General features: G+C 41.1%; 1 protein-coding gene across 1 annotated transcript in view; it reads right to left on the minus strand.

Moving 5' to 3' along the window:
* Positions 1 to 26,930, minus strand: part of EMB2762 (CCAAT-binding factor) — a 266,353-nt gene that overhangs the window by 28,983 nt on the left and 210,440 nt on the right. Inside the window, exon 11 of the mRNA XM_089388606.1 lies at positions 94 to 267. Coding sequence (XP_089244732.1) covers positions 94 to 267 — 174 coding nt within the window. The remainder of the gene's footprint in view (positions 1 to 93; positions 268 to 26,930) is intronic.

Genomic DNA, 26,930 nt, shown 5'->3' on the forward strand with positions numbered 1-26,930 from the left:
AAAAAGGTTATAGCTGCACATAACTATAAGCTAACCACACAGACAAAACAATGGCGATACAATGACAACCTATAACAATATTATAGAAGTTACCCGATCCACCAAACAATTGATTGAAGGATGCCTCCGAAGAAGATTATGAATGATAGCAATCACAAGAAGTGACCCTGATGGAGGTGCTGAAAGTGCTAGCCTGCTCAATTTCTTTGCAAATGCTGCAGCTAAATATGCTGGCAAAAGTGGTGACTTCAGGCATGTATCCAGAAGCTGTAATTATTTGAAGCCAACCCATCAGATCACCCGAAATAATATAGCCATACATTTTTAGATCAAGTATCAAGAATCTGAAGGAAAGAACAACTATGAAACTGATCAAAAAACTTTACAAAGTTACAAAGTATAACAGTTCAACTGAAAAATAAACAGCATTCAATGTGAAATTCTAGAAAGTAGACAAGTCAGCATTCAACCTTTTATTCTGATGTAATTTAGCAATGATTGATTGAATGTTCTTAGAAGTTAGAATTATATTTGTGTCATCTAGTAGAGATGGTGAGGACTGTAACACTGTCATTCCCGTAGATATCACTATTACAATTTACGTCTGCCTCCTGACTGGAAGTCAAATGTAGTTTCTGGAAAGAATCTAAAGTAAGAGGGTAGTATGTCTATCAGAAATTGCATAGTTTGTCTATTAATGAATGCAGTAATTATTTTCCAAATTAAACCCTGGGTAAATTGCACATCTGTATGTCTGTGAGAGAGAGAGAAAGAGAGCAGAGAGAGTCTTTTATACACATGGTTTGCACATTGTTTTTATGGCTGTAGAAAGTTGGGAAATATGTTTCATAAATCTTTAGGATGGAGTGGATAAAGGGAGAAGTTTCAAGGACAATAGAGTGATGCCATAAATTTCAGGGGATTCCAGGGTATGGGACATAAGGGACCTTGCAGATTACAAAAAAGAAAGTTGCATTAAAAGTAAGAAGATATTCACTATCCTGGGAGATGTGTTCAATAAACTCACACCTTATAACTATTCCAATCCCCTGTGACATCTCACAGATCATATGTCTCACATCATTTCAGACTATTTACAAAGCCTGCCATTAAAGTTGGGTCATTGAGATAAGGTGTGATAATTTATTAATGTCCAGACTCCAATGAATGACCACAAAAGTAGGTCAATGAGACTGAAGAGTACAACCAATATGAAAGCAATGTGAGAGTGCTAGTGCAACTCCTAGAAAATGCCAAGAATGATACAAAGAAAGAAACATACATAAGCATAACAACAGAGCCTACGTACAAAACCGTAACAAAGGTACAGTGATAAAAACATGAAGTGAGTTTGTCCAAGACTGGAGGTGGACAACTCAACCTAAGAATCTCTCAAGAGAGACAGGAAGAGAGTGAGATTGGGCAATGGGCTGACGATGTCAAGGTCTCATTTCATCATTGAGGGAGAGGGGGGCGAACTAGGCACTAGCTCGTTTTCTGAGTCTACCGGAACCATCGAGAAGCCTGGCTGCACTATCTAGGGGAGGTCATTGAACATTTATTGTGACTGTTTATTACAAACACTAACATTTACTTTTGTGTTATTATTCTCACACCCACCAACCCCAATAACTTAAAAATCAGATACTGCCCCTTTCAATCATTTAATACAAAACCTCAACAAGATTTAGAAAGATGAAGAATCACAGCACTTGAGCGATCAGCTATTTCTCCTCTCCTTCGACACAACTAAAACAACCATCAAGTTGTCAACAGAGTCATGTATCCCAATGCTAATGGTACAATCTAGATAGACAACTACCCATGTCACTACATCTCGTTGCTATCACCTTCATATTGAAGGTAGAAATTATAGCATGGTATCAAGGCCATGAACTCACACAACCAACCATCATAAGCATCTCTTCCAAAATTTTCTTCCCTCTATGGAGGTCACACAACAATATTACCCCGTTCTTTCAACCTAGCCAAAGTTCTTTCTCTTCTCCAATAATATTGGTGCACAAGAAGGATGCATCATGGCATATGTGTCCAAATTATAAAGATCTCAACAAGCTCACTATTAAAGATAATTTTTCCATTCATGCCATTGATGAATTGTTGAATGAACTACATGGAGCAATTTACTTCACAAAGTTGAATCTACGTTCAAGATTTTTAATTCAATGGAAAAACCTGTGAGCAATTTATGAAACCGACGTTTCGGACTAGCTAGGTGAGTCCATCATCAAGGTAATGAGATCTGTATTTTGAGAAGAGAGAGCCAAGAAAATTGTGAACCTATTAATAGAAGGATGGAGAGATAACTAAGGGGAGGTGAGGTCGGCTAGATTTCCATGTATTTATAGATAAATTAATTAACGTAATTTTAATTTTGTTTTTAAATTTTATTCTAGCTAAAAACTAAATTAAAAATAACATTAATCTGACCTAAATTAATAATAAAACTAAAAATTAATTTTACCTAAGTTAATTTAACCGAAATTAATCTAAATTAAATTATTTATTTAACCTAAATTGATTTAATCTAAATTAATTTAACCTAAAATAATTTACTTTAACCTAAATTAAATTAATATACCTAAATTAAATTAAATTAATTTAATTTTTAACCTTAAAAAAAAATAAAAAATTAATTGAACCTAAAATACTTTACTTTAACCTAAATTAATATACCTAAATTAAATAAATTAATTTAATTTTTAACCTAAATAAAAATTAATTGAACCTAAATTAATTTTAATTAGGTTAAATTAATCTAACCTAATAAATTTTTGTTTTAATCTAAGTTAAATTAGTTTACCTAAATTAAAAATAAAATTCAAATTAATTTAACCTGAATTAAATTAATTTAAACTAAATTAAATTACTTTGACCTAAGTTAAGTTAAATTAATTTAACCTAAGATAAAGCTAAATTAAAGTTAGAATAAATTTAAACTAAAATTAAGTTACAATTAATTTAATTTAATTAATTAATTAATTAATTAAATTAATTTTAAATTTAGTTTATATTTTGTTTTAATTAGTTAATTAATTTATATATATATATATATATATATATAATTTTAATTTTAATTAAATTTGATTTTTATATTAAAAGCATGAGCTGTGAATGCTATCTCAGGGAGGAATTTGTAAAAATTAAAGTTACTTTACTTTATTTAGTAAGGGTTTCCAGGTATTACTAAGTTTCAGACCATCATCCCTATTCATATTGTTAGAGGATTTTTCAATTTCAATTGCTTCTTTAATTCTTCTTTTTAAATAGTGGTCTTCCTTATGGATTAATTTAGCTTGTTCCATACATATATAGTGAGAGGAGGAACAAGCGTGTTCTGCTAGACCTGATTTATCAGACCTATTTCTAGTAATATCACTAATGTGCTCTTTTAGTCTTACTCCAAAGGATCTGCCTGTTTCCCCTATATAAACTTTACCGCATGAACATGGAATTGAATAAACGCCTTTGTGATTTTTAGGGTCAATTGCATCTTTAGCAGATTCAAGCATGTTTTTTATGGTGTTAGGGGGTGTGAAAGCTACCATGATGTTGTGCTTAGCGAGAACTTTGGCAATTTTATCTGTGGTACCTTTGATATAGGGAAGGGAAATTCTAGGGTTTTCAAACGATTTTCTTTTAATTTGTTTACTGGTTAAGGAATCTTTAATTATTTTGCGGATGGTGTGATGTTGATAGCCATTGTTTACAAAAACTTTATGGAGATGGACAAGTTCTTCATCTAGATGCTCTGGGTCGGAGATTCTAGAGGCTCTGGTGGTTAGGGTTTTGATGACACCCATTTTTTGCTTAGGATGGTGGTGGGAGTTTGCATGAAGATATCTGTCGGTGTGGGTCTGTTTTCTGAAGACTTGGTGGCTCAGCTTACCATCTTTCTTGGTGAGGAGGACATCCAAGAAGGGGAGCTGGTTGTCTTTCTCAATTTCAATGGTGAATTTTATGTGTTGAGTGAGGATATTTATATGTCATAAGAAATCCATGAGCTTATCTATACCATGGCTCCATTTAGCAAAAATATCATCTACAAATCGTTTCCATTCTTCAGGTGTGAGGGGGAAAGACCTAAGGGCCATTTGCTCAAAGTGTTCCATGTAAAGATTGGCAATCAATGGAGATAATGGAGAGCCCATTGCAACACCATGAGTTTGCTCATAAATTTTACCTTTAAAACTAAAGTATGAAGATTTAAGGCAAATGCTTATAAGTTCCACCGTTTCTAAGTCTGTAATGTTCTTTAAGACTTCTAAGGCTTCATCTACTGGAATCATAGTGTAGAGAGATACCACGTCAAAGCTAACCATTAGGTCATTGTCGTTAAATTCTAGGTTTTTGATCCAATCTATGAAGGAGGAGGAGTCTTTGATGTAAGAAAGAGTGGTCCCTGATAAGGGTCTAAGTTTGCTTGCTAGATATTTAGATTAAATCAATTTAGGTTAAATAAATAATTTAATTTAGATTAATTTCGGTTAAATTAACTTAGGTTAAATTAACTTAGGTAAAATTAATTTTTAGTTTTATTTTTAATTTAGGTCAGATTAATGTTATTTTTAATTTAGTTTTTAGCTAAAATAAAATTTAAAAACAAAATTAAAATTAATTTAATTAATTTATCTATAAATACATGGAAATCTAGCCGACCTCACCTCCCCTTAGTTATCTCTCCATCCTTCTATTAATAGGTTCACAATTTTCTTGGCTCTCTCTTCTCAAAATACAGATCTCATTACCCTGATGATGGACTCACCTAGCTAGTCTGAAACGTCGGTTTCATAAATTGCTCACAGGTTTTTCCATTGAATTAAAAATCTCTTCCAACCTGTATGGAATCTCTCTTCAATACGTTCAAGATATCATCAAATTAGAATGAAGACAAAAGGCATTCTGAAAATAGCATTTAACACTCATGAAGGTCATTATGAATTTTTGGTCATACCATTTGGCCTCACTAATACACCTTCCACATTACAAGATTTGATGAATTCCACTTTCAAACCCACCCTTAGAAAATTTGTGTTAGTATTTTTTGGTGATATACTAATTTGTAGCACGTCTTGGAAAGAACATGTTAAACATGTTGACAGTTTGCTCAAACTATTGGAGGAAAAGCAATTCTATGCAAACGCCTCCAAATGTTTCTTTGGGGCACGGGAACTAGAATATTTTGGTCATATTGCACCCCATGAAGGTGTTAAGGCAGACCCTAACAAAATCAAAGCCATCAAGGAATCGAAAATCCGCACAACCTTGAGGCATCTTTGAGAATTTCTCAGGTTAATACATTATTATCACAATTTTGTTAAGAATTATGGGAAGATCCCGTGGGATCCCTTTTACTAACCATTTGGCTTTAGAGATGGTATTTCACAGGAAACCCTAATTTTGGTTGTGTGGTCACGCTCCCCCATCTGCATATATTGCCTCATTTCCACTCGTTATTATCCTATTCGTCATTTCTCCCACTTGGGTCCACATTCCTCCACTGAGTCCACATAGGGCTAGCTCTCCCCTTGCCCACACCTTGGGTCAGGCCTAGAATGATGCCCCGGAGGCTGATGCAACGAAAAAGAAAAGTAAAAGCATAATTCGCCACATTCAACAAAAAAATGTACCACAAAATTCAAAAGATGGTCGGGACAAACACATTTAGCATTTGGGCAAAAGCCAATACATGAGCTCTATCCCATCATCGTGGCCATTACCCTGATTCCTACAAGTTTTATGAGCCTCCTTCATCATATAGGAACCCATGATTGTCCCAACCCCTGGCGGGCAATGAACCGCCCTACCTTAAAGGGGGTATCCACTGCTACATCTCAACATAAAAAGGCAAAAGGCATATAAAGAAGGGTGGAAAAAAAAAGGTCGAGGAACCTCATGTAACACGATTTCTACCTCCTATCCATTATATACCCATGTGTGGGCTTCCCTTTTATTAGCTACCCTTGTACCCCAACATGTGGCCCAAGGTTGCCCCTTCTCATCCCCTACTTCATTTACCTCTCTGTAATATCCCGTTTCAGAGATATTCTCCAAGACTCCAGTATACCCCAACCAAATACGTACAAATGATATAATAACGGGGAAACTCAAAATGATAAAAATAACAGTGGTGCAATATAGAATAATATAAACTTGCAATATAAGCAGATACTCAAGAAATGCAGAGAGAAATGCTAACCCATTTTATTATACTGAGCAATAGAATGAGTACAGGAGGTGATCAGGAAGACGGCATCTCGACTTGCACAAGGCAAGTGAAAAAATACACTCAGAAAAGCAAAGGAATGGCCTCTCTCAGAACTGCATGGAAGCTGCTGGAGAACTGTCGTGCCACTGCTGCTGCTGGAAATCAAATGAGGATTTGGGGTTGTTCCCCTCCTCAGAAAATGCTGAAACTCTGGAATCGGACTCTACTCAAGAAACCCAGAAAAACCCAGAAAGCTTTCCTGGAATAGCCGACCCTCGAAAATAACCCCCTTGGGGTTCTACGCAGTCCCTCAATGCTCTGCGCTGCCACTGAATGAAACCCTCCAGAAATCTGCCTGAGACCTCTGCCAAAACTCTCCAATATGCAAGGGTTGGTCCCCTGCTCAATCTCCCAGCACAAATCCTACTGCAAACCCTCAATCCAAAACTCTTGCCAGAAAGAACTGCGTCATCCCTCTCAGTGTTGCGCATTCCTCCAAGATGCTCAATCCTCCTACCAAAATGCTGATGAAACTACTGCTGAAATGCTAATGGAAACACCATGCCCAAGCAGGCACTCGAAGTCCCCCAAGGCTAAGGGTGAGATCTCTGAACGAAGACATTCAATGCACTAAACAATGCTGCAAACTAGCTAAATAGCCAACGTGCTCTAAGTCGAAGTGACTATATCAAATGCTCATAACTGAATGCCAAAATGAGGAAGCTCCTCTCTCCTTTATATCCTGTGCCTCTCTCAATCCCAAGGCCCACCTTCTCCAGCATAATTCCCCACTTGCCACGTGTTCCTTCCCTTTTGCGCAGTCCCTCCAAGTGTCTGCGTGGGCTCCATCTCTGCGTCCCCTTTTGGTCCCCTTGGCTCCCCTTTAAGTCACAACATGGTGCTACTAGGAAGTGACTTTTATTCTAAGAGTGAGTCATGTCCCCTTTTCCTCACCTTTTATTCATATATAACTATAGTAGGCAAAAATAAGCAAAAATCGAATATTCCAATTAGCCATGGCTAATTAGGAATATTATAGTCTCCCCCGGCAAAATGTTGCTTGTCCTCAAGCAACTGAAGTGATGGATGTTGCAAGATTTTCTCACTCTCCAAGTGGCATCCTCATCCAGCAAATTCTTCCACCTCACCAAGAAGTCCCAGACCGTCCTGCTCCGCAACTGCCTCTCCTTAGTATCAATAATAGCCTCTGGCTGCAACACCAAATGCCCCTCATCATCCATGGGTGGTAGCTCATCTGTCACTGTTACCTACTGCCCCAATGCCTTCTTCAAGCACGATACATGAAAAACGTTATGAATCTCGCTGCCTTAGGGCAGCTCCAACTCATATGCAACTTGTCCAATCCTACATATCACCTTGTATGGCCCATAAAAGCGAGGCTTGAGCTTCTCAGCCCCTTCTGCTTCAGTGACGACTGTCTGTATGGCTGTAATCGTAGGTAGACCATGTCCCCTACCTCAAACTGTCTCTCCACCTGACCCCTGTCAGCATGCAACTTCTGCTGGTTCTGCGTTGTAGCCATGTTATCCTTGAGAGCTCGGAGGATATCCTAACTCTCTTGGATCCAAATCTTGGCTCTCGGAGCCTTGCTATCACCAAACATCATGTCAACAAAAGATAAAGGATGATACCTATACAAAGCATAAAATGGTTACATACCAATGGACATGTGATGTGTAGTGTTGTAGTAGTACTCCCCTAGATGCAGCCACTTCAGCCATGCCCTCTGTCGCCCACTAACATAGTTACGCAAGTAGCCCTCTAGCCACTTGTTAACTATCTCTGTCTACCTGTCCGTCTGTGGGTGATAACTAGTACTCGGTGTCAACTCCGTCCCCACCAACCGAAAAAACTCCTGCCAAAACACACCCATGAAACGGTTGTCCCTATCACTGGTGATGGTCTTAGGAAGACCATGTAGCCTGAATACCTCTTCGAAGAATAACTCGGCCACCTGTGATGCTGTGTAGTGTGCGGATATGGCGAAAAATGTGCGTACTTTGTCATTCGATCAACGACGACAAAGATACAATCCTTGCCCTGTACCATGGGCAACCCTGTGATGAAGCCCATCGAAATACACTCCCATTTCCCCTCCGGAATGGGAAGAGGCTGCAATAATCCTGCGGGATGGCTCATCTCCCCCTTGCTCCTCTGGCAAATGTTGCACTCTCGGACATGCTGGAGTACGTCCCCCTTGAGGCTCTTCCATGAGAACCTCTCTCTAATGGCCCTGTAGGTTTTGGTAAACCCCTGATGGTCGGCCAATGGTGAATCATGTGATACCTGGAGTATTTTCTTCTTGAGCTGAGATCCCTCAGTCAAGAAGATCCGATCCCTGTAGTAGATGATCTCATCGATCACCCTGTACCTGTCATCCACCATCTGCCCATCCAAAACCTCACATGCAAACCTGTCCTTGGAGTACTCTACTAAGAGTCGAGCCCTCCAGTCTGTGTCCAAGCTCATGAGAGACAACGTGGCTGGTCTACGTGAAAGAGCATCTGCTACCACGTTGTTCTTACCCTTGACATACTCAATGTCAAAGTCATATGCTTGGATCTTGCTGATCCACTTCTGCTGCCTCTCATGTCGTTGCTTCTGCTCCAAAAAGAATCAGAGGCTGTTGTGATCAGTCCTCACCCAGAACCTGTTACCCACTAAATACTGTCGAAATTTGGCCAATGCATGCATGATGGCCAGCATCTCCTTGTCGTATATAGAATACAACCTCTTGTGTGGAAGGAGCTTCCGGCTCTCGTAGGCTATAGGGTGACCTCCCTGCATCAATACTACGTCGATCCCCTCTCCCGATGCGTCACACTCCAAAAAAAATTGCTGCGTGAAATCTGGCAATGCAAGCACTGGGCAGCTGCTCATAACCTCCTTTAGCCTGTCAAAGGCTCATTGCGCTGCATCCGACCAACTGAAAGCCCCCTTCCTCGTCAAATCTATTAGGGGTGCAGCAAGCTGTGAGAAACTCTTGACGAACTTCCGTAGTAAGTACAAATGCCAATGAATCCCCGGAGTTTTGTCACGTTTCTCGGCTCTGGCCACTCACTAATGGCCCTGATCTTCTCCTCATGGACTCTCACTCCGTCCACCCCTATGATGTGCCCCAAATACAACATCTCCGTCAACCCAAACTCACACTTGGAGAGTTTGGCATAGAACTGTTGCTCCTGCAAGATACACAACACTGTCTCAATGTGTTGGAGACGCTCGTCCCAAGTCCTGTTGTAAATAAGAATGTCATCAAAGAATACCAACACAAACTTCCTCAAGCGACTGCGAAAGATGTGATTCATGCAAGACTGAAATGTGGCGGGGCCGTTGGTTAGCCCAAAGGGCATCACCAAGAACTCAAAGTGCTCATAGTGACACCTGAAGGTGGTCTTGGGAATGTCCTGCTCCCTCACGCAAATCTGATGGTACCCAGATCTCAAATCAATCTTTGAGAAGAACCGTGCTCCTCTCAACTCATCCATCAACTCGTCAATCCTGGGTATGGGGTATCTGTTCTTTAGTGTCTTCTTGTTCAAGGCCTTGTAGTCAATGCACATTCTCAATGTGTCGTCCTTCTTCTTCACCAACACCACGAAAGAAGCGAAAGGACTCGTGCTCGGCCGAATGTGCCCAAGAGCCAGCAACTCCTGAATGGCAAGCTCAATCTCATCCCAATAGGCCTTGGGATGCCTATAGGGGGTAGTGATCACTGCCTATATACCCTACTCAAGCTCAATGGTGTGCTCAAACCCCCGGTCCGGTGGTTGTCCTTGTGGAATCTCCCCAAACACTATGGCATACCGGTCAAAGATGGACTATATCTCTGGATGTATTGTCTGCCCTGTAGTCCCTGCCTCTAATGCACGCAGCTCCACTGCCCACTCTACGTCCCCCTCCTAGAAGGCTGCCTCCATCCGATGAGCCGAAATAGTCTGAGACGAATATGTGTGTTGCCCCCATATCTTCTCATGCCTCCCTGTCTTCTCATCATCCCACTCCATCTCTAGGGTCTTCCAATCTGTCGTGACCTTCCCTAGAGTGATAAGCCACTGAACACCCAGTATTATGTTGGTGTCCGAAATATCGACCACGAAAAAGTGGTCAGTCAAGGTGTAGGTGCCCATCGTCACTGACAGCTTTGGAACATAACAAGCACACATCATGGTCTGATCTCCTGGGACCAAGACTAAAAACCCATCAAATCTCTCTGTCTGTATACCTCTTCGCTCAACCATCTGTTCATCGATGAAGTTGTGGGTTGCCCCACTGTCAACCAAGACTGATACTCGCTGGCCACGTACTATCCCCCGTACGCGTAGCGTCAGATACTTGGGAACTCCTCGCAATGTTGAAAGGGCCCCTCCGGTAGGTGTAAAAGATGCACCACCTACTGCTGGCGGTGGAGGTGGCAAAGGTCCCTGCACGGCATGACTATCTCCTGCCTCCACATCATCCTCATCATCCTCTTCCCCACTGCTCTTGGAGAAGACCTCAATAAAATGTGCTTTGCCAGCAGCACATCTATGTCCTGGTGCCCATGACTCCTAATAGGTGAAGCACAACCGCTTCTTCTTCAGCTCCCTCCTGGCATCATTGTCAATCTGTGCTCGACCTGGAATCCCCTTTGGAGGTGGAATCCTCACATTCTTCCCCTTAGACTGGAAAGTCTGTCTCTGGGGGTAAGGTGTCTGGGTCCTAGGTAAGACATCCTGTAAGTCCCGGGTCCTGCTAATAGCGTCCTGGAGTGTGGCTGGTCTAGTGGATCGAACTAAACCCTGAAGTGGCTCTGCTAACCCCTCAACATACATATGGATCCTCCGTGTCGTGGATAGATCTGGCACCATCATTGAGACCCTCAAGATATCTACAATGCAGGTCTCTGGGCTCCCTGACTGTTTGAGACTCGTCAGCTCAACAAAATGTTGCTCTAGATCCCTCCGATCAAATCGCTCCATCAATCTCTTGGTGAACTCCACATATGTCGTCACTGTGGAGTGTCCAAGTGTAACCATGAAACCACCAATCCTGGGCCTCACCATCCAAATGCAATGTTGCCACCTTGATGGCCTCTGTCGCTGACATCTAGTTAAGCTAGAAATAAATGTCCAGCTTCTCCACCCAAGACTTTGCCGAACTGTTTGATGAACCAACAAACGCAGGCAAGTGGAATCTACTCGCTGCACGGTGGGTGTCACCATCATGGTAATGTCGGTACCCTCTGTGATGGTCGCAGGGTCTACTATCCCGCTGGAGCTGAACAAAGTCTCTAAATGAGAGGGCTTCCCTGAACTCCTGCCCATAGGCTTGGTACTCTGCAAAATAATCACCCATATGTCTGGGCTCTGCCTCCTGCTGGGCTACGGCCCCGGTGTCTGCTCCTAAGAAAGTGGTCATGGTAGAGTGTGTAGGGGCATGTGAGGCCACCTGCTGCGCAGTATCACGCTGCTCTAGCAAATGGTGGGATGTGCATGATCCCTCACCAACCTGAAAAACCTGTGGGTTCTCACGTTGTCTAGCCTCTAGTGCCATGAATCTCTGCCCCATCACCTCAATCTGCCTCGACAGATCCTGTACTGATTTGAGGAGCATATCCGCAAATCTCTTCCCGTCCTCATCTGCCATCGGATCCCCCTGCTCTGCGTCCACCCTAGGCTCCTTCTGTTTTGCGTCCACCACAGGCTCCTCCTGTTCTGCATCCACCACCGGAACACAGTCTCCCTCTCCGTAGGTATTCTCCAACCTACGCCCAGTGTCTCTGTATCTCCTACCTCTGTAACAGATGTAGGGTTTTTCCCCTGGTGTCATAGATTGCTAGCTCCACAGGCTGAGCTAGATCTATGCTCTGATACCATTGTAATATCCCGTTTCAGAGATATTCTCCAAAACCCCAGTAAACTCCAACCAAATACGTACAAATGATATAATAACTAGGAAACTCAAAATGATAAAAATAACAGTAGTGCAATATAGAATAATATAAACATGCAATATAAGCAGATACTCAAGAAATGCAGAGAGAAATGCTAAGTCATTTTATTATACTGAGCAATAGAATGAGTACAGGAGGTGATCAAGAAGATGGCACCTCGACTTGCACAAGGCAAGTGAAGAAATACACTCAGAATAGCAAAGGAATGGCCTCTCTCAGAACTGCGTGGAAGCTGCTGGAGAACTGCCGTGCTACTGCTGCTGCTGGAAATCAAATGAGGATTTGGGGCTGTTCCCCTCCTCGGAAAATGCTGAAACTCTGGAATTGGACTCTACTCAAGAAACCCAGAAAAACCCAGAAAGCTTTCCTGGAATAGCCGACCCCCGAAAATCACCCCCTTGGGGTTCTGCGTAGTCCCTCAATGCTCTGTGCTGCCACTGAATGAAACCCTCCAGAAATCTGCCTGAAACCTCTGCCAAAACTCTCCAATATGCAAGGGTTGATCCCCTGCTCAATCTCCCAACACAAATCCTAATGCAAACCCTCAATCCAAAACTCCTGCCAGAAAGAACTACGTCATCCCTCTCAGTGCTACGCAGTCCTCCAAGATGCTCAATCCTCCTGCTAAAATGTTGATGAAACTACTGCTGAAATGCTAATGGAAACACTTTGCCCGAGCAGGCACTCGAAGTCCCCCGGGGCTAAGGGTGAGATCTCCGAACGGAGACACTCAATGCACTAAACAGTGTTGCAGATTAGCTAAACAGCCAGCGTGCTCTAAGTCGAAGTGACTATATATCAAATGTTCATAACTGAATGCCAAAATGAGGAAGCTCCTCTCTCCTTTATAGCCTGTGCCTCTCTCAATCCCAAGGCCCACCTTCTCTAGCGTAATTCCCCTCTTGCCACATGTTCCTTCCCTTCTGCGCAGTCCCTCCAAGTGTCTGCGTGGGCTCCATCTCTGCGTCCCCTTTTGGCCCCCTTGGCTCCCTTTTAAGTCACAACGTGGTGCTACTAGGAAGTGACTTTTATTCTAAGAGTGAGTCATGTCCCCTTTTCCTCACCTTTTTATTCATATATAACTATAGTAAGCAAAAATAAGCAAAATCGAATATTCCAATTAGCCATGGGTAATTAGGAATATTACACTCTCTATCACATACCACCACCTTTTAAAGGATGTACCTTGAACATATTATCCACTTTAGAAGTATAGAAACCACCTAATAAGACATTTGGTTAACCCCATTTGGAGTTTGAGAGACATTTGCACATCGTGAAGCCCATTATGGAGGGGCAAGCCATTATGAAGTCCCCACCTGTGGTCCATGGTTGGTAAGCTCATTTACTCAATTTCTCTAATGACTTGTTGTACTAGAGGGCTAGGGGACACATTGGATCTTATGCAGAATTGCAGATGGTCTCCATCTTGGGTTTGGTCTCCCTATATGGGGTCCTAACCCTCCAGAGGGCGACATTGGCACATGTAGGATGTGTGTTGAGAGCCATGGGCCTCCACAGCAGTAGACAGCACTCCATGGATCCACAATGATGTTCAGATTGCTAGAGATTCACCAATTGGACGAGGAAGATGCACTTGGTTCACCTTTGTCCAGCAAGCCCCACCGATGTACCATGCACTTGGCAGCAGACCCAAGACTTGTAGGATGATGTGGCATCACCTACACTATCATCAAAGCCCCTTACAAATGATCTACAGGCATTCTTTGACTCAATTGGAGACCCATAAGGTTATTATTGTGCCCCCACACCGATGGGAGCACCACAAGTTTATTATTTGGAAAACAAGGGGCCAACCCCTTGTCCATCACTTTAGATGTTCCTATTCTTCATTATCGCACCTATGGACCTTATCAGGCCTCTTGGAGGGCCTTACGACATGTATTATCTCTCATTTGACCTCTTAAAAGGCTTCTTATTTCATTTGTGAGCTAGTTTGGTGGGCTGGTCACCAAAAGTTAGTTTATTAGCACATTATTTTAGTTTTGGGGCTTATATAGGCCTAGGAGACTAATTTGAATTCCTCATTAGTGTATAAATACAATTGAAATGAGTTCATTTGCTGATCATCACTTTGGATTGGATCCCTTATCTCTCTTGAGAATTTCGCACCTTTTCTTGGAGGATGAATTTGAGCTTTATGGATGAATTTTGATGTTTGGATTTGTTTTATCTTATCTTGGAGCTTCTCTATTGTAAAATTGTGAATGGTTGGATATGTTCTATTACATGTAAGTACATGCCTTTAATGTTATTCTTATTTTACTTTGTCAAATACGTTGGATTGGGAATTTCGCTATTTTTGGGGCTAATTGTTGCATGCATTTACTGCTTAAATTGCGGAATTTTGTCTCTATATAGCATCTCTCAATATATGGGCCATGTAATTTTGAATGAAAATTCCTAAGGATAATTCTATCAACGAATTCATCTTGATAAGCCATCATCTTTTGCAAGTGGAAGTATAAAGTTGTAAAGTAGCTTCCCTTTACCCTAGAAGACAAGTGAAGTAGTCCTGAGGCCTCCTTAATCAAGAAACAAGGTCCTCATTCACATTTATCCTAGACTCCATTCTCCCAAGACTAAGGCATTGACCTACCAAGAGGTGGTCACTCAAAAATCAACTCTTTTTCACTTTCTTCGAGGTCTAGCCTAGTTGAGTCACCTAGGGCATCACTTTCTTGACAAAATAGCCCTCCAAAAAGTTTGATCTCCTAGCCTCTCCTACGCTGGTGTGTTCTCAAGGCCTCCTCCAATTTTGAATCCATTCTGACGGTGGAGTTGTGAGATAACCCAAGCCCTAGCTCCAAGATCAAACTTTGCCCTAGCATCCCTAAGGCTAGTGCCTCATAGAATCAATTTGACACTTTTAAGTGAAAATTCTTGCTTTGACGCTTTCCCTCTCCTTACCTGGGTTAAGAACATCATTGGGTTCTAAATTGTTGCCCCTTAACCTAGGTTGGGTCCACTTGGTCTCGTGTGGTCCCGCATCTTTGAAAAGTCAAATCTTCAAGAACTATTCGAGAAGTCAAGTTCAATAAGGACTTTAGGAATGGGAAACTCTTTCATAAGGCATATCCCTCTAAACATAACCCTCAAGTCCTCACCTCCTTCTGGAAATCTTTGTACCTTGCTTGATAAGGCTCTATTCTTAAGACCCCTTCCAGGAAAAGGATTACAAGGGTCACTTCATATTCATTGGTCAATTTATCCTTTACAAGCGACCTTCTATATATACCGAGTCTCCTCCCATCAGTGAAAGTTCGTAAAGAGTAGGGAGTCTTAGCTGAGGTAACAGTGGATTAAGTCTCCATTATTGCCCTTGATCTAGCAGTTGTCCCTTTACAAGTCCCTTTTAGGCCCTCTGCTAGTTTAAGTGATAACATTTTGGAGCCGTTGTCGGGGAGGAAGAAGGTCTACCTCCCTAGTGACTCATTGAGGAATTGATTCATTGACGACATCTATAAAGCATTCCTCCGGTGACTCCATGTTCTCTTTCCTAGATGGAAAATCTTGTTATTATGACTTACCATCGAAGAAGATATGATGAACCCCATATTCCATTTTCTAACAAAAAGGTCACTCGGTTGAGAAAAAAACACAATATCTTTAGACCTCTAGACCTTTCCTCTATGACCGGGGCTCTCTTTTGTGCAGTACCCAAAGACCGAAAAATGCCTTTGTTCATAGGGGAAGAAGACCCCCAAGAACATCTTATGAAATTTGAATATCAAACATGTGATGAATTATATAATGAGTATAGTTGAATGATTGAATTTGCTACGACCTTGATAGGAAATGCCCAGGATTGGTATTTTAACCTTCCTTCATCTTCCATCTCTACATGGGAGGGATTTGTCCAAATCTTTAGAAAAAGGTGGTTTCCCAAAAAGGACGTGGTCCAAATATACAAAGGCCTCTTGTCTAGTGAAAGAAGAGAGGATGAAACCATTGTTGAGTTCAACCAAAGATTCAATATGATTATCCATTCTATCCCTCAAGAAATGTCTCCCCCAAAGGAAGTAGCCATGGTCGCTTACCTCAATGCCTTCAAAGGGAAGTTAGTCTTTGATGTCCGAAACAAAAACCCCTCTAGTCTCTTCCAAGCTCAAAACATGATGTTTGACCTTGACCAAGCCATGAGGCACAATTCCATCAATATGCTACAAATCGAAGATGAGCCTCCCCTCTCAAGTGAAGGTATACCCCCTCACAAAGGAATCGTGTTGCAAGAAATCAGCAATAAGGCAAAGGAACCTCCTAACCCCACTACAAGAATTCCCCTAAGATTGATTCTAAGAATGACTGACCCTTTCTATGTAACTCTAGGAATAAACGAGCACACTTTGATAAATTGCATCCTAAACTCTGGGAGCCCTATCCATATCATGCCTTGAGTATTATGAAAAAGCTTGGGATCACCTTATCGAAGAAGTGCCTGGGCAAGGTGATTCTAAACTATGAATAATTTAGGGTATGTGGGTTGGTAGAAGATAGAAGGACCTTTTTCCATACATATCCCGAGAAAGAATTCTCTATAAACATTATCATTATCGAAACAAATCTAACATGGGGCATGATTCTATCAAAACAAATCATTGAAGATCTTAACTTGTCCATCAGTGAGGATAGTTCCACTATATACCTCCCTTGGAAAGAAAACTCCTACATATCCATCCCTAGACAAGAATTCTCTGCCCCAATGATTGCTACCTCTCAGGAATCTGATAATGACTTAGAAGAAGAGGATAATAAACTTGGGGAATGGAGGATTTTCAAAAATGAGCATATCAAGACCTCCCATCACCCTTGGCTATGGGCAATGTATTTTGACGGAGCACACTCTAGGGCTGGATCGGGGATTGGCATCGTCATCATATACCCTTCTGAGGAGTACTTGTTATTTTCTTTGAGACTCCAATTCACTTGCACCAATAGCATCGTTGAGTAAGAGGTCCTTCTATTAGGACTTGAGGCAACCCGATCAAGGGAGATTCAACAATTAATCATAATTGGAGACTTTGACCTTGTTATCTCACAAATAAGGGGGACTTTTGAAACAAAGGATGAAAAGTTGAAACCTTATAGGGAAAGAAGCATTAGCATGGTCAAAGGCTTTAAAGAGCTACACTCCATGGCCCTTGATCAATGTCTTAATGACATGGCCAATGCCCTAGCCATAGCTCCATCCACATCCTCAACCATGCATTAGCAAGGAAGAGTCTGAAAATTTGATGAACGAATTCCATGTTGGTTTTTGTGGTGGACATTATACTGCCCAAACCACTACTCGTAAGATTTTGAGGGCAGGTTATTACTGAACCACCATTTTTGCTGACACCCTCAACTTTGTAAAATGATGCCAACCTTGCCAACTATTCGTTGGGAAGCAGCACCTTGCAGCTATGCCATTGAAAAATGTTGCTATTGATGCACCTTTCCAATAGTGGGGTTTAGATTTTATCGGTGAATTCAAAGACAATTCTAGCAATGGGCATAGATGGATCCTCACAGCAACTAACTATTTCACCAAGTGGGTTGAAGTGATACCAACCAAGAAAGCAACTAACCAGGTGGTTATGGATTTCCTTGAGGATAAAATTATTACTAGGTTTGGTGTTCCCGCCAAGATTGTCACTAATAATGCCAAAGCTTTTGACTCCATGGCTCTGACATCCCTGTGTAACAAGTACGGTATAATTTTATCACATTTTTCTAACTATTACCCTCAAGGCAATGGGCAGGCTAAGTCAAGCAACAAGAACCTCATAAAAATTATCAAAAGAACTATTGGCAACAATAAAAAGATTGGGATAGCAAGATCAAGTATGCCCTCTGGGTTGACCACACAACTATAAAGGCTTCTACTAGTTTTAGCCCATTCCAATTAGTCTAAGGTTCCAAGGCCAAGTTACCTATTCAAATGCAATTAATCATACTTGAATGCCTGAAAGCTTTCTCCAATCAACAAAATGACATACAATCCCAAATCGATAAAATAATTGAAAATGATGAAAATAGAAGGAAAGCTTTTAACCAAATTGGTGGTAGTCATGATAAAATGAAAGTCACCTTTAAACATAGCCAACACAAAGCATTCAAACCCGGTGATCTAGTACTCTTATGGGACAAAAGAAAAGAAAAACACGGCATGCACAAGAAGTGGGACAACCTTTGGATAGGTCCATTCAAGATAAGTGATGTGGGAGGAATAAACTCATACCATTTAGAAACTCGAAATGGAGAGTCCATTCCCCTCCCCGTAAACAGACAACTCCTAAAGGAGTATTATCCCGAGGCCACTTGACATTGTATCATATGCATGGTAGAGTAGGTTGCATTGCATGATGATTTTTGCATTAGAACTAATGTCATGTGATATTTTTCCTGGTAGATAGATGCATCTTTTATTTCTCTGTTGATTTTATGTCCTAACATGAAGCATGTGTGATCATGATACGATGCGAAAACATGTTGCCCCGTGTTCTTCATCTATTATATGTGCAAGTAATAGGTCCATGGTGACCAAGAGATTGTTGGAGTTCTTGTGACCTCCCCTTTCAGTAGCTTCAACCATTTCTTTGAGAGATCACATCCTGGTTGGAGCCAGATGTTACCCACCATTTTGTGGGTGATATCCTTAGGAGAAAAAAAGATTCCAAGACAGTCCTCAGCTGGCAAACCCTTGTAGCTACCAACTAGCCCATTGTGCCATTTCTCCGCAACCTGAGCCAGCCATGCGGTCCCTCGGGCATCTACCATGATCATAAGCTTGAAGGTGGGCCTCCCAAACTAAAGGTATAATTTGTCATTTTGGAAATTGAGTATTGTAGTTTGCTTATCATGGACACTTCTGGGCATGGATTAATGGGGGGATTCAACAGAAAGAGTGGGCAAGGTCTCTGCTTTTGTCCCCTAGACCCCTTTTGGATGTTAGCCTTGGGTTCTAGTCCCATGGGATCTCTTTGACGGACCATTTGGCTTTAGGGATGGTATTTCACAGGAAACCCTTATTTTGGTTGTGTGGTCTCGCTTCCCCGTCCACATATATTGAACCATTTCCACTCATTATAACCACACTTATCATTTCCCCCACCTGATTCCACATTCCTCCACTGGGTCCCAATACGGCTAGCTCTCCCCTTCCCCTTGCCCACACCTTGGGTCAGGCCTGGACGGATGCCCCGGAGGTTGACGCAGCTAAAAAGAAAAGTAAAATCATAATTGGCAAAATCAAGGTCGGGGCATTGTTATGAATATAGTTCATAACAAGTAATTAAATAAAATAAATATAAATATTAGATAATTAAATATTAATTAAGTTAAATAGTCATTAAGTTGAGTGAAAAGGCATGTCTTTTACGAAAGGACACATGCTTAGGTATATAAATGTGGGTCCTCATTGTAAACAATCATCATCTTATAAAATTATATATATTAATAAATTATTATTAAAATACCTCTCGTGTATTTTTAACAATTAAAACTACAAGCTATCAGTTTTCATACATCAGCCATAGTTTTTATGCTTCAGTGGTATCAGAGCCATGGCACACGATATAATCATGTGGGTCTTTCAACGTTGTTCACTGCGCAATGTGCCATTATGTTCACGTCCTGAATGCATTGAACAGTTTAGTAAAATTCAGGAAGCATTTCAGCGTTTACAAAAATCATTTGCAAAAGTTAAAGCATGTCGAAAGGAAATCAATAATAAAGAATACAATGATCCAGATGAAGTTGATGTTGAAAGTGAAGGAGAAGGGGGGAACTCTAATTTAATCAATCTAAAATGACCACATTGCAATCTATTGAAAATTCCAATTTGCCTGCAAGTAGTTGCAACAATCACACTTCTGCCAGGTTCACCAATTTAGAGGATTACGCTGATTGCAAACTTCACAACCAGGAAGTCGAGCAATCACCTCTGACCAATGAACATTTGGAGCGATCAAGTAATATTTGCAATTGACTAGGAGAACAAACACAGGAAATTCAGAGTCCCATTTCAGAATTTTCCAAGTTTGGTTACAAAATAAGAAAAGAGGGAGTACGTGGTAAATTAAATACAAAGAAAACCAGTAGCATGAATGTGTTTTCTCGGGCATCAAGAAGGTCGAGTACTTTTGAGTGGTGTAGTCAGAGAACACATCTTCTGCCAGCTCCTACGTCTGTAAAGCCAGATCACACAACGTCAAGGCACTCTGAACCAATGAAAGTCGATCCAATTCCAGGGCTTGTTCTGTGTAAGGCAGCAGTTCCATGGAGTGCTAGGAGCGGGAATATGTCGGAGAAGGATGAAGTGTTGAAAACAGTTAAAGGGATCTTGAACAAATTGACTCCTGAGAAAGTTGCTTCATTGAAAGATCAGTTGCTCAACTCTGGAATTACTACTACAGACATATTGCAGGGTGTGATTTCACTAGTATTTGATAAGGCTATGATGGAACCAACATTTTCCTTTATGTATGTAGAGTTGTGGTGCATCTTAGTTCGGGACTCCCTGAATTCCCCCCTAAGGAACCTGATGGAAAACCAATACACTTCAAAAGAGTCTTGCTAAGCACTTGCTAGAAGGAATTTGAAGGCGCTGATAATATGCGTGCAAAATTAAAAGAAATGACCGGACCCCGACTCCAAGAAAAAGAGCATCTCCTAAAACGTCGAACTCTTGGAAATATCAGATTCATTGCAAAGTTATTCAAACAAAAGATGTTACCCAAACCGATTGTTCATTTCTGCATTAAGGAATTATTTCGGCAGGACAGCAAATCAACTCCTACCGCTGAAAATATAGAGCCCCTTTGCCAACTATTTTCATTAATTGTAAAGCAATTGGAAGAGATGGGGGACTCTAGGACGAAAGAGTGGAAGGGAACATTTGTTTCTCAGGCGAACCTATGGACAATTGACCACCGTCATCCCCAGAATATTATCTGTGGAAAGCTCTCAGTTTTGGACGTCTCGTCGACTCAGAAACTATTCCCAACATGGTTTTATATTATGAACAATCTTAGTCTTCAAATGCCGCGGAGATACTCCAAAATATTATTCCGCTGCTTGTCCGCAGTTTCATCAGACTCGAGCCAGTGTGTAAATCCATAAGCCGCGTCGTTTAGTCACCAACGTGTAAACCACCCGTTGTGTTGTTTGGTTCGGTTTTCACACTTGAATCTATCGTCAGTTCACATGTTTCAATACGTATATATGGTAATACAAGCTCCCGCCATCAACCACATTGTTGTCAAGTAGGCTGCCAGCACAACATTCTTGTTCAACACCCTTTCCTGCGCTGTCGTTCGCTCTGAAATATTTTCTTGTACACGACTGCCCTGCTCTTCAAGTTTTTACAAAGAAGTTATCAAAACCGTTCCAAGTCGTGGAGAAGTCATCCAACTAGCTAAACGGCATAATAACACCTACTTTTTTGTAAAACTTGATGCAGTCCACAAACATCTATATTACGGGATTCTCAAAATTGAGTGGTGGCCAATAAATGCACATGACATAATCTTAGTCATTCTACGAGCTTGTTCTGATGAAGCGGGCAATACATGGGCAGAGTATGCGTGGTTTCAACCATAATAACAGAATTAAAAATTATAATTGCGAAGATATGAATGCATTCGGTTTACAAAATGGTCTTATCTATCTATCGGCTTTGACAATTGAATGGTAATGTTTTGACAACGACACTCGGTAATTGAAGGTGATTTTCAGTAACACTTTTTATGTGGGTAGCAAATCAGTTCGGTGCACCCGTTTGGATTGGGCAATAGTGGACAGAGTCACATTTCACTATCAAAATATAAACCAACATATGTTATAGTCATACTATTAATTTAATTAATTAAATTAAAATAAAATAAAATTTAGAGTTATTAAAAAAAAGTATAGAGTTATTATTTAAAAACAAAAAACAAAAAACTTATTTAAAAAAAAAAATGAGTTAATAAAAAGAAAAAAAATAGATAACAACTAAAAAAAAAAAAAAAAAAATCCAAGGAAATAGTACTGATAAACTACATGACGAATCGATGACCAGATTGTATACATCGAGACGACGGACACTAAGTGAAAAAAATTGCCAACAATATAGCTGAGGACAAAGGTTTTGAAGGAAGGGGCTATGTTATGAATATAATTCATAACAAGTAATTAAATAAAATTAATATAAATATTAAATAATTAAATATTAATTAAGTTAAATAGTCATTAAGTTAAGTGAAAAGGCATGTCTAAAAGACATCCCATTTACGGAAGGACCCCTACTTAGGTATATAAATGCGAGTCCTCATTGTAAACAATCATCATCTTATACAATTATATATATTAATAAATTATTATTAAAATACCTCTTGTGTATTTTTAACAATTAAATCTACAAGCTATCAATTTTCATACTTCAGCCATAGTTTTTATGCTTCAGGCACCTCACGTACCACGATTTCGCCCTCCAATACATTATATACCCATGTGTGGGCTTCCCTTTTATTAGCTACCCTTGTACCCCAACATGTGGCCCAGGGTTGCCCCTTCTCATCCCCTACATCATTCACCTCTCTATCACATACCATCGCCTTTTAAAGGATGTACTTGAACATATTATCCACTTTAGAAGTAGAAACCACCTAATAAGACACTAGATTAACCCCATTTGGAGTTTGAGAGACATTGGCACATCCCGAAACCCATTATGAAGTCCCCACTTGTGGTCCATGGTTTGTCAGCTCATTTACTCAATTTCTCTAATGACTTGTTGTACTGGAGGGCTAGGGGATGCATCGGATCTTATGCAAGATTGCAGATGGTCTCCATCTTGGATTTGGTCTCCCTATACAGGGTCCTAACCCTTTAGAGGGCTATATTGGCACATGTAAGGTGTGCGTTGAGAGCCATGGGCCTCCACAGCAGTAGAAAGCACCCTATGGATCCTCGAGGATGTTCACATTGCTCGAGATTCACCTATTGGACGAGGAAGATGCACCTGGACTACCTTTGCCTAGCAAGCCCCACAGATGTACCATGCACTTGGCAGCTGACCCAAGAATTGTAAGATGATGTGGCATCATCTACACCATCATTGGAGCCCCTTAATAATGACCTACAAACATCTTCAACTCATTTGGAGACCCATGATGTTATTATTGTGCCCCCACGCCAATGGGAGCACCACAGGTTTATTGTTTGGAAAACAAACGGCCAACCCCTTGTCCATCACTTTTGAGGGACCTATTCTTCATTATGGCACCTATGGACCTCATCGGGCCTCTCGGATGGCCTTATGACATGTATTATCTCTCAGTTGACCTTTTAAGAAGCTTATTATTTGATTTGTGAGCTAGTTTGGTGGGCTTCTCACCAAAAGTTAGGTTATTAGCACATTATTTTATTTTTGGAGCTTATGTAGGCCTAGGAGACTAATTTGAACTCCTCATTAGTGTATAAATACAAATGTGTTCAATTCATTTTCTCATCATCACTTTGGATTGGATCTAGGGCTCATAGGAACTAGGGTGATGGCCATGGACAAGAGGTAGAGCGCATGTTTGGCTTTTGCCCACGTGCTAAATTTGTATGTCCCGGCCATCTTTTGAATTTTGTGGTACATTTCCTGTTGACAGTGACCAAATTATGCTTTTCCTTTTCTTTTTAACTGCATCAACCTCTAGGGCATCATTCCAAGACTAAGCCAAGGCGTGGACAAGGGAAGGGGGAGGCTAACCTTATATGGACCCAATGGACACATGTGGACCCAGATAGGAAAATAGATGAATAGGGCTAAAATTAGTGGAAGGAGAGTGATGTAGGTGGTATCGGGCAGTAGCACTATGCAACCAAAATCGAGATTTCCCATGTAGTGCCAACCCAAAAGCTAATGGCCACTAAAGGAGATTCCACGGGACTAAGATACAAGTGTAACCATGATATCGGGCAATGGAGACAAGAATATAGACCTAACCCAATCTTTTCGCTGAATGCCCCCACCAATCCATGCTCAAAAGTGCCCATAACAAGTAACGAAAATTACTCCACTATACAAATGAAAAGCCATACCTTTGGGGTCGAGAGGCCCCCCTTCAAACCTACAATCATGATGAGTGGTCCAAGAACCACATGGTTGGCTCAGGTGGTAGAGACAATGGCACATTGAGCTATCTAGTGGCTACAAGGGGCTTCTTGTTGCTAGTTGAGGACCATCTAGGAGAAAAAAATTCTCCTATATGTGAAAATTCCTAGACTCGAAGGAAACCCTACTGCAACGAGTCTAAATCTACTTCACCTACTTGATTTTTAACATACATTAACCAAGTTATTCTTCTAAATACTAAAGCAAAATTACTTCTGTAGCCTACACGAATTAAATGTTTGATATCATGAAATAGAAAATACAACAAAGAATAGGACACACTTAATTTTGCACACAATAGTCCCGGAAAAACTCAAAGCAAGAAAATTTGTGCAACAGTTCTGAGGGTTTATTATTATGCAGGAGAAATATCTGAATACAAATCTAGGATGTTCGTCTAGCAATCCTTTCCAAAGAAAATAGTTGCCGAAAATCTGAGTGAGTTTTACTTCACTTCACCCAGCAGAATTTCAGCTGATCCGGCACAAGACTGGCTGAGCCCCGACTATTTCTGCGCTAGCCCTGCATAGGCCCTGCGTCAACATTTCAAGCTCTGCATCAACCTTGTGTCAACTTCCCTGCCTTCTGCATTAGCTCTCCCGGTTGTTCCAACAGTTACGGTTGTTCAGGAAGTTCTGGATTCTACGTGACAAGCAACCTTTTTGCTCTGTGTTGGACCTTCTAGCTCTATGTATGGACTGCGTGGGCCACGACTGACCCAGCGTCAGCGTTACCCGGCTACTATGTTGCCTCTCTGCAAGCTCTCTCCGCCTCTCTGTCAGTATTCTCCGGAAAGTACTTCTTCCGGATTCTCACTGCCCCTCTATTATTGAATCATCACTTAGTCCAAATTTCTCAGCTTCTTAGCCCCAAAAATCGAACTCCAGATCAATTCTCTCTCTCTCTCTCTGTTTCCAAATGAACCCCAAGCCTCCAATTTATACTTTTCATGTTGAGTCTTCAACGACCGAGATTATGTCTCTAATGAACGGTTAAGATAAAAACATGACTTGATCTACCTTCTAGATCATTCTCACCCATATTTTGATTAATACCCATTAATATTTTAATTTCCCTAAGTTTAGACTTACGAACCCCATTAAAAATATTAATTATTTTAATAAAATACAATCCGTGTGGAATTTCACCAAATGGTTTATGGGTTCTTTAGAACTCGTGTGCCTTAGCCTCTCCACCAATTTTCAAGGCAAGAGAACTTCCGATGCTACCAAAAACTAGCACTCCCTCTTAGCGAGGAAAGTGCTCTAACAATAATGTCCACTTGCATGTTGCTCTATTTTTGAAGCACCTCCTTTCTGCATTGTTGTCGCCACCAACACCGTGCTGCTGATGCTACTGTACACTGTCACTGCTGCATCTGTAGACTGTACTACATATCCCTCTTAAACGTTGCATCTGCTATGCTGCTAGCACTGCCACTGCTAACATTACATTCGTACTACAACTCAATTGCTGAGAGAAGCAACTAAAAACATCCAAAATTAGCTAAACTTAACTGTGTTCAACATAATACAATGAATGTTGGAATCTGACTGCTGTTGATTCTGACAATCTGAATCGTTTGCGCTGCTACTGGCTCCTGCACTGCTGCCAAACTTGCTTTGCGCTAATCAGTCTCTAGTCCCACTGCAACTTCTGCTCCAAATATATCTTCTATTGTTCGGAAGTCATACGGAGAAGACAGGGCTTCCCACATCTCTCGGGTTGTATCCTTGCCTTACAAGTGTGAGACCACATGATCTCGAACTCCATCGAGAATGAGCCTCTTTGCCTTCCCCTACTCGGCCTTGTACTTCTTCTTTTGATCGTTGTCAGCAGGAACAACTACAACACTATTGACATAGGCCTCGAGATCATATTCCTCCAGAACAACTAAGATTCTGGTCTTCCATATGACATAGTTGGAAGCTCCTTCCAACGTGTCCTGATCTCTGAGCCCATGCGATGCCATCTTACCCAACTATCGAACTGACTCCTCTAGTCACTTCTTAGCACTGCTTAGCTGCCCAACAAGTGAGAAATTCTAACTTTCTAGCGGAAAGTTATCTGAGGAGAAAATTCCCCTTCTACGTGTCTTCGTTCTTTTCCAACGGATTTCTGCCTCAGCAGAAACTGCACCCTCCAAACACTGCGTTGAGGCTCTGCGTCACTCCCTCTGCCTCTGCAAACTCCTGAACTAGAAATCGTACCTCTGTCGTCTCACTCAGAGAGAGATTTCCTCGGATCTTCTTCCCAACAAGGACTACACAATTACTTCAAGGGGATTCGAATTGATGCCAAGTGCAGCTCTCGGCCACACTGCTCAACACTGGATATGCTCTTCCTGTCTCAAAATCAATGCTCTAATACCATGTGAAAGTTCCTAGACTCAAAAGAACCCCTACTACAGCAAATCTGAATCTACTTCAGCTAATTGATTTTTAGCATACATTAACCAAGTTATTCTTTTGAATACTAAAGCAAAATACTTCTACAACCTACACTAATTAAATGTTTGATCTCATGAAACAGAAAATAGAGCAAAGAACAAGATACATAGGACACACTTATTTCTGGACACAATAGTCCCCGGA

The sequence above is a fragment of the Pinus tabuliformis genome, chromosome 1_1 (assembly GCF_031772625.1).
Source record: "Pinus tabuliformis cultivar Carrire ecotype Pingquan chromosome 1_1, CPIR1, whole genome shotgun sequence".
Classification (NCBI taxonomy): domain Eukaryota; kingdom Viridiplantae; phylum Streptophyta; class Pinopsida; order Pinales; family Pinaceae; genus Pinus; species Pinus tabuliformis.